A 13,997-nucleotide genomic window follows, 5' to 3' on the forward strand; every position below is an offset into this window, starting at 1 on the left:
CATTTCAAATTATCCTGAGTTGCTGAAATTAAGTCCTTTAAAACCCAAGCTACAAGTATAATTTTCTCTCTTCTCATGTAGTTGGTTCAATTCCTTCTCAAAAAATTAAGTACTTACCTTAATAAGATCAGTGAAATAAGGATAAATGATCTAAATCAAATGTGTCTTAAGCTCTCTTTTCTGGGATCTTAATAATACATTGAAAAAGCTTATGTTTTTGTAATACATATCTTTTTTTTAAAAAAAAAACCTGAATATATATATATATATATATATATATATATATATATATATATATGGCATACGGAGAAATAGATGACCATGTTTTGTTTATCACAAACACTATTATAGCTCAGTAGGATTTTTTTTAAAAAAATTCATTGACATTTGTTATTAATGTCAGCTTGGATGCATAAAATAACATTTGCTAACTTATCTAGATTTCTAAAGGGGGGAAAATTCTTATGAGAAACTGTACCCACCAAAAAATGAGGTCAGGGTTCAAATATTTCTAGACAGATGGTTAATAATCATGCTGACCCCCTTCTGTTTGACCCCCTTTCTGACTGGATTACTAACAATAATGCTCCAGTCATTCTTACAGAAAGTGGGTCAGATTAGGTTTTACTAAGCATTTGAATCATTATGGTTCCCAAATGATTCATTAAAACATAGGTTCTCAAACTGCAGGGCACACTCCCCTTGCATATGAGACATCTCCAGCTGGGCACAACAGAATTCTCCTTGCTTGCTGGAAAACAAGGGACTGTCAAATTAAGATGCAGAATACTCAGAAAGCTCTTTGGCTTCATGCAGTGCCTTATCTTGCCTTCCTCTTCTCCATTCAGCTGTATGGAGGCAGTTGAATGGGAAACAGAGAAAGATATTTAGATCAGTCTTTGGATTAATGAGCATCACTACAGCCTAACTCACAGCTTTTCTCATTCAGTCACATAGAACAGATTCAAAAGGAAGGCAATGCACAAAATAGGTGGCAGCACAGTGGGGAAAGGTGCCTCTTTTGGCAGGCGGGGGGGGGGAGTAGAGTTCTACAGACTTAGGAATTGAGGGAAGGAAGGGACCTATGGCACAGGGAACCTGCAGTGAATAGCCTACTTTTGTCACTGCTGAAGCAGTCATGGAAAGTACCTAGTCACACTGCAGGTCTCTTTTCACTCCACCCCACCTGGAGCAATTCACATTGTGCAGAAACAGACCTCTGCCATCACTAGAATCCCCATGGCTGTGCTCCCATTTGAATGCAATAGTGGGAGTGGAGATGCAACTCCCAGATTATAAAAACATAAAAATGAGCTAGATTCAAGCTATAGTAGCTTCTGCTCTTCTTTCTTGTGTCTCAAACTGGATCTAAGTACAAACATTATGTAAGGCAGGGGGAGAGTATTGCTGACAAAAGAACTTGTAATTTCTATCCTATGCAAGCTTATTCAGTAGTAAGTCATACTGAATTAAGTAGGGCTTACTGCCTAGTAGGCATGCATTGGACTGTAGACTTTGTGCTTTAGTATACAGATCTTACATGTAGCATTGGGCTGTACACATGTGTCTGCACATGATCTCTGTTAAGTTCACACCAAAAAATAGCACTAGGCTGGAGAGGGGCAGAAAGTTCATAAAAGGTACAGTGTACATTGAGGTATGTTTTCAGTCTATAATACTCACCTTCACATTTCTCCAGGATCTGGACAGTTTCTCCTAGTTCTAGAAGCAAACCTTGTGGTACAGGCCCTCGGAAGCTGCATATAACTAGGGGAAAATAATATATTAAAAGTCAGAGACTGAATAATTTAGAAGAGTAAATTATCATCAGGTTTCATAAAAATAGCAGTTACATTACTATTAAAATGCTCTCCTGTCAAGATCACAGTCATACATTTTATTCTGTCTTTATTACAAATACATACATATATATATATATTAAGAACAGGATGATCTTAACTAGATGAGCCTCTCAGGTGAGGGGGTTTCACAGTCTGGACACTGCTACCAATTAAGGCCTTACCCAGATTCCCACCAACTTGATTTCTTATGGTTCTGGGAAATTTAGCAAGACATTATAATGCGTAGGTATAGTATGTGGAAAGGAGGACACTAGGCTCAATACTCTTGATCCCAAACTTGTTAAGGCTAGATATTGTTTAATGAAAGATAGAGAAGAACTCTAAGAAATAATCCACTGAAGACCTTTCTGTAAGATATATACAGAAGCTATAAATTTGTGAGTTAATAATGATTTGTTATATACCAAATTATACTGTTCTTTCTCTGTTCTTTATTTTGATAGTGTTATTGTATATGCAAAGGGTTAAATTTTCAAATTATACTCTCATTTTTAATGGCTTTATAAAATTAGCAAATATTAGTGATAATATCAGTCTTAACTCTCTTGGTACACAATAAAGGTAAAGTGTGCAGTCAAGTCGATTTCAACTCCTGGCACCCACAGAGCCCTGTGGTTTTCTTTGGTAGAATACAGGAGGGTTTTACCATTGCCTCCTCCCACGCAGTCTGAAACCTTTCAGCATCTTCCTATATTGCTGCTGCCCGAAATAGTACCAGGGGGGATTCAAACTGGCAAACTTCTGCTTGTTAGTCAAGCATTTCCCCACTGCTACACATTACTAAATGAGAACTACTTTTAAACCATGATTCATGGGATGCCTTCGTTGTGGTTCAGACAATCCTAAGATTATTGCGAATGATAGGGATGTGCACAGGATGGGATTTGTGTTCCGTTCTGACCTCAGAATGGAATGCAAATGCCCAGAATGTTCTGTTAGAACAACTGATCAAGCCAGTTGTTCCGATGGAATGAGCTCGGAACATTTGTGTGTTCCAAGCACCATTTTGGAGGCACGTGTTCCCCTTGCTGTCTGGTTTTGGCAATGGCATCTCATTGGCTTGCGATCTCCTTGCTTGGCTTACAAGTTCTTTTGTATGATAACAAGCAAATCAAGAAGCAAGGAGATCACAAGGCAATTGGAAGCCAATGCCAAAACCAGTCAGCAAGGGAAACACACACCTCCAAACTGGCACTCGAAACACACAAAACCTTCAGACTCAGAATGGGGCTGTTCAGTTCCGAGCTCAAAACAGGCCCTTCATTTGAAGGGTGTTCTATTTCCAGCTTGAAACACTTGAAATGGCCAGTTTTGAGTCAGAACATTTCAAGCTCGAAACCGTCTGCACATCCCTAGGAAATAAGCCGCAGTCTCTCTCTCCCCGCTGTATGGCTTAACTTTCCTGTTTAGTGCCAACTACAGTGTGCCATGACATCCAAATCAGTAGACCTGGTTTGTCCTCCTACTCCAAAGTAGAATTGAAAGTCAGTGGTTTGGAGGATTGTCTGAAATTTACTGTACAAGCAGTCCAGTGAGGGTCAATCTAGATGATACATTAAACAGAATCATGTGTTCAGTGCTTATTTGTTCTTTGTTCTAAATGGCTGTTTTGTATCTTCTTTCTAAACTTACAGGATCCAAGTCTGGATGTAAGAAAAAGACACAAACACACACCCCATCACACCATGTGCATCCTTCACAATACAAGTTTGTGTTAACAGGGTGGCATCATGGAGGCTCCATGAGTGTTTCTGTCTTTCCTCAAACCTTAACAAGACAATGGATCTTTAAGACTAGAAGGGTGAATGAGGATAGGTCATTTTTTAATCCACCACAAGGCTTTTTTTTTTTTAAACTCACCACACAAATCAGTAGCCAATTACATATCTGCCTTAAAGTGTTAGAATCATCTAAACCTGTAGGGGGATCTTAACAGCATCTAGTCTGAATCCCCATTTCTCTCTACATGACCCCCGCTGTGGCCATGACCGAGCATGAGAATGGGATCAGCATGATCATGCCTTTCGAGTATCCCAGAGAAAAACATGACTAAGGCTAAGACTGGCTATAAACAAAAGATCCAAAATACCCTGGGCTGATAAGGGTTCACAGATTCAGATTTTTTGCTCTTTTTTGTGCCAAATCTGGCAACAATGTTGTCTGCACAGAGTACTCAAGGTCAGCATACATTCCTCCCTTCCAAGAAGCTAAAGTACAACCTGTATTGATTGTCTGCAAATTGTCAAAAAGGGAGAGAGCAGTTGCCTTTTATCCGTTCAATTACAGTCATCCCTCACCAACCACAGGTTTCCCAATCGCAGATTTGAGTATCAGCGACTGGGAAATTTTATTTAATTGTGACCAGTCTCGCCAACTGCAACCTGAGTATCTGCGGTTTGGTGAAATTCATTGGGGGGGGGGATGGTTTTGCAATTTTCAGGGATCTTTTTCAGGGATCAGGTGGTCACTTTCAGGGGTCCCCTTCACTCCTCTTACTCACTCCTGGTGATTTGGGGGGATTCCCCCCTATTTTTTTACTGTATTTTGAGGTCCTTTCATGGCTGTGATTCCCCGAACCCCATCTTTGCCATTGATTTCAATAACTCATCTACCACGAATTCACCAACCACAATGTTTTCCCAGAACGGTACTCTTGTGGTTGGTGAGGGATGATTGTACTTGAATGGAGTAGCAGGTATCAATGGCCTTAAACCCAATCAAATATTTTCTTATTAGCCACTGAGGGTCATTTCAATATGGACATCTGCCTAATTTTGCTCCCTATAGCAAAAAAGCTCTATAAAGGATTCCCCTTTATCTCTCAATGTATGGTATGTGTTTGTGAGTCAACTTGCACAACTTACAGGAGAACCTCATTATACACAGATTCTATATCTGCGGTTTTACGTATCCACGGGTGTCTGATTGACACCCGATTTCAGTATCCGTGGATACTAAAGGGTTAAAACCCATGTATGCACGGTGCCTAGAGGGCCAGAAGTGACTGCCAAGATCTTCCATTTTGTCAGCAGGAGCCATTTTGTGGCTCATTTCTTTGAGGAAAACTCATTTTTCCTGCTATTTTCACAGTGGGGGGGGGGCATTTGGGAGTCTGGAGGGCATTGCTGGGCACAAGAAGACCCCACAGAGCAAAGTAGAGTGGTTCTTTTTGCTGGATTTTGCCTGTTTTCTTAATAGAACAAGCATTTCCAAGAAATTGTTTTGTTTTGTTTGGGGGGCATTTTGCAGTCTAGGGGGAATTGATGGGCACAAGGAGAGCCCATGGAGCACACAACAGTAGTATATATATTTTTGCTGTTTTTTGACTTCTTTACAACTTTTTTGTGCATTCTGGAACCTACCCACCCTTGCCCCATAGGAATAATGATTCATTACTCAGGGTGGTATGCGAGGAACAGAACCCCCGTGAGTAATAGGTTCTCCTGTATGCAGGGTGGATTTGATTTAAATCAAACTGATTTAAATCACGATTTAAATCACTAGCAGGGTGGATAAAAATTAAAAAAATCCAATTTAAATCAAAAAAATCTGATTTAAATCAAAAAAATCTGATTTTTTTTATTTAAATCAGATTTTTTTAATTTAAATCGGATTTTTAAAATTTTTATCCACCCTGCTAGTGATTTAAATCGTGATTTAAATCAGTTTGATTTAAATCAAATCCACCCTGCCTGTATGCATTTTCCCACAGTACCATTGACATCTATACACACCCCAAGATCAACTAAATACTTGGGCTGGACAATTCCTGGGCTTGTTTCCTGGAATCTGCTTCTGCTGAGGAACTAGTAGTCCTAAGCTGCCTTTCCACTGTACCACAGTTCTTACTGACTTGGCCCCTTCCTTCCCCACAACTTCTAGAAAGGGTGAGGTTTCCTTGAACTGGGTCAGCACGAGCCCCATGCTTGTGTCTGAACTGCCCAGGACCCAGACCTACAGTTTTACTTCCTTGTGGCAAAATCTATGCTCCTTCTACTCAGAGAAGGATAAATAACCAGCTTGAAGTCAATGCTCAACAGCCATGAAGAATTTAGGACAGGTATACTGACTGTAACTCTCTCTCTTCCTTTGCTTTGTCTGCCATCCCCATCTCTCTTCGCCTCCACTCTATGCTAGGATCCTCTCAAGCTTGCATTCATTGGAATTCAATGCTCTGCTTAAGGGTAAACATTTTCTTTGTCACTGGTTCACCAGGAAATAGACAACTACCACTTTTTACTTGTGTGCTTCTGTCTTTAATTAACATATTCTTTGTTTTCAGAGAAAACTGGTCTTGACTATATTACTCCCTGTTGGGTACCCTAACTCTCTTGCCTTTACCCATACCAACTATTCCCAAAAACAAACCACACACCTAAACATGATAAAAATCCAACTTCCAATAAAATATAAAATGCATTTGTACAATGCATTATAACTCCTTGGCCACTCAATACTATAAAAATCCCATTCATTCATTTATTGTGAAAGTTTGCATCAGTTAAGTTTGTACCTCTTCATAGCCAAATAATTGAAATCAGCTACATACTTACATAAACAAGTGTGTTCTAATAATTTTGTATATCCAGCTACCTTATGAAGCATAACATCTTTCTAAGGAATTATTGGTAACAAATACCTAGAGCCCATAGAAAGAAAATTGATGGGTTTTTTCAGCAAATTAAAAAAAAATACACAACACAGCCCTGTGCTCCAAGACAAGGCCTCCAATAAGCTGCATTAGAATTCCTTAACAGATGCAACCATCCAAAAGATCAAATAATACATGACTACATTCATTCATTCATTTGATTTCTATACCGCCCTTCCAAAAATGGCTCAGGGCAGTTTACACAGAGAAATAATAAATCAATCAGATGGATCCCTGTCCCCAAAGGGCTAACAATCTAAAAAAAACATAAGATAGACACCAGCAACAGTCACTGGAAGTACTGTGCTGGGGGTGGATAGGGCCATTTACTCTCCCCCTGCTAAATAAAGAGAATCATTACGTTAAAAGGTGCTTCTTTGCCAAGTTAGCAGGGGTTACTAGTCTTACTGTTTACATGTGTTCCAATACAATCATATTCATCTTGACTTCATGTTACTACATCAACTACTAACAGAATTCCACAATACATTCTACATCAGAACATAAGAACAGCCCTGCTGGATCAGGCCCAAGGCCCATCTAGTCTAGCATCCTGTTTCACACAGTGGCCCACCAGATGCCACTGGAAGCCTAAAGGCAGAAGTTGAGGGCATGCCCTCTCTCCTGCTGTTACTCCCCTGCAACTGGTACTCAGAGGCATCCTGCCTTTGAGGCTGGAGGTGGCCTATAGCCCTCCAACTAGTAGCCATTGATAGTCCTCTCCTCCATGAAGTTATCCAAACCCCTCTTAAAGCCATCCAGGTTGTTGGCTGTCATCACATCTTGTGGCAGAGAATTCCACAAGTGGATTATGCATTGTGTGAAAAAGTACTTCCGTTCATTGGTCCTAAATTTCCTGTCAATCAGTTTCATGGGATGACCCCTGGTTCTAGGGTTATGTGAGAGGGAGAAGAATTTCTCTCAATCTACTTTCTCCACACCATGCATGATTTTATAGACCTCTATCATGACTCCCCGCAGTCATCTTTTTTTCTAAACTAAATAGGCCCAGGTGTTTAGCCTTGCCTCATAAGAAAGGTGCTCTAGCCCCCTGATCATCTTGGTGGCCCTCTTCTGCACCTTTATTTCTTAACTGCACTTCAAACCCACAATAAAAATCTGAAGTTGCAGTCAAAATCATCCTTTATCTTCTTCCTAAAAAAAAAATCAATTTGAAGTTCCATCAACACATTTTCAAATTATCCAATAGCCCAGTTTTGTTGCAATCACATTTTTGTACCAAGCCTATATCATTTTTCCTGGAGCAGACATGGGCCCCTCTTCTACATACAAATTAGGAGAACACAGCACAATAGAAATGCATACAAAACTGCACATGGTAAGACAGTCTGTCTATTCTGTGAATGTATACATGGTGCCGAATAAGATATTGTCACAAAATACAAATCAAGGTCAATGAAAAAAACCTTTTAAAAAAATCGCAAAAAATTAATTTAGATTGTATTTTTTTTAACTTGTTTTTTTTAAAGTTTAAAATGACAACTAGAGCTTAGTACAAATATATAATCTCTTAACATGGAATATATGCTCTTGTGAATTTATAAAGGTCTGCTTTTCTTTGAAAAGAATGAACTGTGGAGAAAATATCTTCATCAGACATCATACAGCATTATACTAATTCATTATGGATTGATAATGGGGCCCAGACCCATAAGAACAGTCCTGCTGGATCAGGCCCAAGGCCCATCTAGTCCAGCATCCTGTTTCATACAGTAGCCCACCAGGTGCTGTTGGGAAGCCCAGAGGCAGGAGCTGAGGGCATGCCCTCCCTCCTGCTGTTACTTCCTGTCTCAGAGGCAAGATGCCTCTGAATACCAGTTGCAGAGAAGTAACAGCAGGAGGGAGGGCATGCCCTCAGCTCCTGCCTCTGGGCTTCCCAACAGCACCTGGTGGGCTACTGTATGAAACAGGATGCTGGACCCTCTTAAATCAGCTGTTCGCTGTTACCATATCTTGTGGCAGAGAATTCCATAGGTTGATTATATGTCATGTGAAACAGTACTTCCTTTTGTTGGTCCTAAATTTCTTGGCAATCAGTTTCATAGGATGAACCCTGGTTCTAAAGTAATGCGAGAGGCAGAAAAACTTCTCTCTACCAACTTTTTCCATACTATGTATGATTTTATTTTATAGACCTCTATCATGTCTCCCCTCAGTCATCTTTTTTCTAAACTAAAAAGCCCCAGGTGATGTAGCCTTGCCTTGTAAGGAAGATGTTCAAGGCCCCTGATCATCTTGGTTGCCCTCTTCGGCATCTTTTTCCAGTTCTACAATATCCTTCTTAATATATGGTGACCAGAACTGCATGCAGTACTCCAGTGATCGTGCACTGAGTCAACACTTTCAACATAAATTTGTGAAGCGTTCCATATGTTTTAACATCCCCTGCTAACTGAGCCAAGTGGCACCTTTTTAAAGTGGTGATTCTCTTTATTTAGCAGGGGAAGAGCAACTGGCCCTATCCATCCACAGAACAGCATCCCTCCAGTGGCTGTTGCTGGTGTCTTATGTGTTAGACTTCTGTGGCGATTCTCTCTTCACACGTATGCTGAATTTTACCACACTAGTGTCACTGTTCCCTAAAGGTTCCATTACACCAACATCTTGCAACAGGTCCTGTACACCACTCAGGATTAAGTCCAAGGTTGACTTCTCTCTGGTTGGTTCCATGACAGCTTTTCTAGGGCACAGTCATTCAGTGTGTCCAGAAATTTTGCTTCTCTGTCATTACCTGACTGTGAATTTACCCAGTCTACTGTATGTGTGGGTAACTGAAGTCACCCATGAAGATCAAACAAGATGGAAGGAGTATACTGAAAATCTGTACATCAGGGACGTCAACATCCAAGATACTCTAGAAGATATTACCTACTTGCAAGAACCTCTAGTATCGGAGGATGAAGTTAGATCAGTACTCCAGTTATTACCAAGTTGGAAGGCTATATGAATTGATGGAATAGTTACAGAAATATGACAGGTAACAGAAGAAGAATCTGTCAAGGCTCTAACCAAACTATACCAGCAAATTTGGAGAATGACACCGTGGCCAACAGATTGGAAGAGGTCAGTCTACATACTAATACCAAAGAAAGGAGGCCTAACAGATTGCACAAACCATTACACAATATCCTTAATTTCACATGGTAGCAAAATAATGCTCAGGATCATCCAATGCAAATTAGAGCCCTACGTGGAAAGGGAAATGCCGGATGTTCAAGCTAGTTTCAGAAAAGGCCAGGGAACAAGAAACATCATTGCTGATGCACGCTGTAAAATTGAGAAAGCCAAAGAATACCAGAAGAGTCAAAATGTGCTTTATTGACTACAGAAAAGCCTTTGATTGTGTCGACCATGTCAAGTTCTGTAATGTCCTTAGGAAAATGGGTGACCCAGAACATCTCATTGTTCTCATGATAAACCTATACACAGGACAGGAAGCCACAGTCCAGATGAAACATGGTGAAACAGACTGGTTCCAGACCGGCAAAGGAGTAAGACAAGGCTGTATACTTTCTCCTTATTTATTCAATTTATATGCTGAACATATACTGACAGAAGCTGGATTGGAAGAAGATGAGCGTGTTTTTCAAGTTGGAAGAAGAAACATCAATAACTTGCACTACGCTGATGACATCACTTCGATAGCTGAGAATGCGAATGACCTGCAAGCTCTAGTAATGAAAGTCAAGGAGCACAGTGAAAAAATGTGACTATGACTAAATGTAAAGAAGCCTAAACTAATGACAATGGGTACAGCAACCAGCCTCATTGATAATGAAGACTCTGAAGTGGTGGATAGCTTCTGCCTTCTAGGATCGACCATCAACAGTAAAGGATCCAGCAATCAAGAAATACACCGAAGACGAGCACTTGGTAGGGTTGTAATGAAGGCCTTGGAAAGGATATTTAGATGCTGTGATGTGTCCATACCTACAAAAATTAGAATCATTTGGACAATAGTTTTTCCTGTGACATTCTATGGATGCGAAAGCTGGACTTTGAAGAAGCAAGATAGGAAAAGTATTGACTCTTTTGAACTTTGGTACTGGATAAGACTTTTGAGGATACCATGGGCAGCCAGGAAAACAAACAAATCAACCCAGAATTTTCACTCTAGGCACAAATGACAAGGCTCAAACTATCATACTTCGGTCACATTATGCGAAGACCCCACTCCCTTGAGAAGTCCATAATGCTGGGAACAGTTAAAAGAAGACGAGTACAACCAGCAGCAAGGTGGATGGACTCTATTATGACAGCAATGAATGCACCATTGAGAGACCTTAAAGGCCAAGTTGAAGACAGAACATCCTGGAGAGAATCTATCTATGTGGTCACTAAGAGTCAACACCAACTTGACAGCACTTAATCATTACCACTCTCTCTCTTGTTGACACCTCCCCAATTTCCTTCTGCAACTCCCAGTCACTGTCAGTATTTTGATCGAGAGGGCGACAGCATATACCTAATAGAAGCTTTTCCTTTCAGGCCTTGTATTGTCACTCACAGAATTTTTGGGGACTCTTGGGTTTTCTAGTTTGTCAGATTCTATCCCTTCTTTAACATATAGTGCTACTCCACCACCAAGTTGCCCCTCCCTTTCTAAAGAGTTTATATCCAGGGATAACAGTGTCCCACTGGTACTCACTGTTCCACCATGTTTCTGTTGTGCCCACTATATCTATTTTTTCGTTAGCAACCAAGCACTCCAGCTTGCTCGCCATGGCTTGGCAGCTTCTGGCAATGGCATATAAGTACCTATATGCTGAATCTATTACCTGGTGTGTGCTATCTTTCTTTTGGCTGTTTGATCGCTTTGACTAGCTAACACAGCCTTCTGTCTGCTCTTTATGTGGCTCTATTCTGTACCCATCAGACACACACATCACAAGCACAACAGCCTAGGTAATACCATGGAGTATCTCACTAGAATCATCCACTGAAACCATATAGATGAACTCAGAAATGAGCTGCCTAATGAGTGTGGGGCCTGAACAAGATACAGCTGACTGCGGTTCTTGGCACCTCCATTGCTCCCCCCTTTCTCTCATTCCCCCCTTGCCCCAGAGTTAATGAGAGCCGTACTGCTTGCAGGCTGGCCATTCATCAGGTAGAACTGTAGGGGCTGGTCAATTTTTAACCAGTCATCAGAGCTCTACCTGATGAACAGCCATTAAAGGCTCCTTTAGAAGTTCTGGATTTCTTTCAAAACTGTAAAGTGTATGTAATACAACATAGTCAAACATTTCAAAAATCTCCAAAATTATATCTCTAAAATACAACACACTTCTGTCAGGAGGTTCCTCATTAGAGTCTTGTGAAACCTTAAAGGCTAACAAACATATTGTAGTGTTTTTTAGTCCCAAGCCAGATAAGTTTGATTTTTTAACTAAATCACATTGAAAACAATTAAAAATTGAGTTTATTGTGACTAGCATTTGAAGGAGGACATTGTTAGTGGAACAGATTCAGAAAAGGGCAATAAAGATGGTGAGCGATCTAGAAACCAACTCCTGTAAGGAAGACTGAAGGAGATGGGTATGTTAATCCTCGAGGAAAAAAGACCAATGATAGCCATCTTCAAATATTTTGGGTGTCACATAGAACAGGGGTGGGCATTAGGTGAAAAAACTCTTCAAAGTGTTTAGGCTTGTTTCCCTCTCTCTTCTCTTCCCACCAATACTGCAAATCTGATTGGCTGGCTGAGAAGGGGGTATAGCCATGCCATTTTTAATCTCTCTCTCTCTGGGCATTAAGGATTGCTTTTACTTTCTCTCCCACAAAGCAGGATATCTTACTCCTTTCTGTCCTGCAGCAAAATTATTCTGGAATCTGGGAGCTTGATATTAAAATCCCTTATTTGATAGATGTACTTTTTTTAAAAAACACAAACTGCCATATTGTGACTGGCTCTGCCTTCTCAAGCCATTATTTTGTACGGTACCTCCCACAGTTTGGTGGGGGGAGCTCCAAAAGCTATAAGTCTGCCATCCTCTAACACAAAAGAAAAAGCAGACTTGCTCTCATTCTGTTGCTCTTGATGTAAGAACATAAAACAGGTATATTTATGCAAATATACATTAGCAGAAACATTTCAACATGCAACTTAACATATTCCCATCCCACATATTTCCTCCCCACTCTGTCTCTAAAGCAGAGGTCACACCTGGCTGACAGTGCAGCACAGGCCAGCGGCATGGCAACCACACCACTCAAAACAGACTAAAGAGAATTTGGGAGCCCCCAGGGGGTGTGGAGGCCCTGGACTTTGGCTTGGAAATCTAGGGGTAAATGCACCTCTGAGACCACAGGACCCTTTCCAACTCTAAAACTATTATATGAGTCCATCCAAAGCTGGAAATCAAAAGAGGGAGCTAGGGAGAGAAAACTGTAGGTAGCCAAGCACAAGGATCATCCACATGAATGTGCAATCTCCAAGCAATAGGAAAGGGGTATTATTGAAAAGGAAAAAAGTGAAGTAGGCATCAAGATCCAAAGTAAAATTACAGGGAGAACCAGTAGGGCAATATATAATAGCAATATAGAGGTGTAGAGAAGAGTAGGATCTCACAGAATGAACTTTAAAAGGTAGAGAAGCAGAGTGATATCCAAATGGATAGGAGCTAAAATTGGCAAGGTTTTGGAAAGGGCAAACACTGCCACCATCATGATCTGGATCAAGTTGTGTGTGAGAACAAGAATCCTCCAAAGGAGATGGAAGAAATGATGGCAACATTGGTGGGGCCAATTTTAGTGAGAGCAACTAACCTGAAGCAAGTCAAGAAAAGTTTATCCATAATGAATACTTTCTGGATAAGGGAATAGGAAAAGTCGTAAGTGAGGGAGCAGGCAGTGAATGAGATTAATTTGAGGGGAGAGGGCAGGTGGTCACCAAGATGCTGGAAGAAGTACCACAATGCCCAGAAAGAGAACAGGACAATAGAACTGGAAAGGTGGACACTTGGGCAGAGGGGCAGGCATCAAAAGGCAGTACAGTTTACCAGCAGGACTGGCTTGGCCACAAATGATCACGGACACCATACAAGTAATGCCCTTTGGCACCATGCAATGGCAGCCACTTTAGGCAAAAGAGCATGTGGAGAAATGGAGGCTTATGCTGGACTAACTCCACCCCTTCAACCAAGCCAGGTGGCAGCTGGGAGTTGATAAGTTAAGCACAAGAAGGAATCAGTAAAAAGACAAAACATCAAAATGCAGGTTCATACACCACACACGCACAAATATTTATTTATTTAGCATATGTATATACTGCCCAAAACTTATGTCTTGGCCAGGATGCTTCAAAACTCAGCTCATGGTTATGTTAAGCATGCTCCAAACTATTTCACACCCCATCACTATCTTCAAGTTCAGGTTAGGAGCAACTAGAAATTCTTTTGAGTAAAAGGACATATGGCAATTTCTTTCTCCTCCCTCATCCTTTGGATAAAGACATTGAGAAC

At 40.7% G+C, this 13,997-nt stretch overlaps 1 protein-coding gene across 10 annotated transcripts in view; it reads right to left on the reverse strand.

The window, feature by feature from the left end:
* DOCK3 (dedicator of cytokinesis 3) overlaps positions 1-13,997 on the reverse strand; it is a 448,426-nt gene that overhangs the window by 406,106 nt on the left and 28,323 nt on the right. For all 10 annotated transcript variants that reach the window (XM_053296419.1, XM_053296418.1, XM_053296424.1 and 7 more), the window contains exon 2: positions 1,684-1,767. In XM_053296419.1, coding sequence (XP_053152394.1) covers positions 1,684-1,767 — 84 coding nt within the window. The remainder of the gene's footprint in view (positions 1-1,683; positions 1,768-13,997) is intronic.

This window comes from Hemicordylus capensis, chromosome 2, assembly GCF_027244095.1.
Source record: "Hemicordylus capensis ecotype Gifberg chromosome 2, rHemCap1.1.pri, whole genome shotgun sequence".
Lineage (NCBI taxonomy): Eukaryota > Metazoa > Chordata > Lepidosauria > Squamata > Cordylidae > Hemicordylus > Hemicordylus capensis.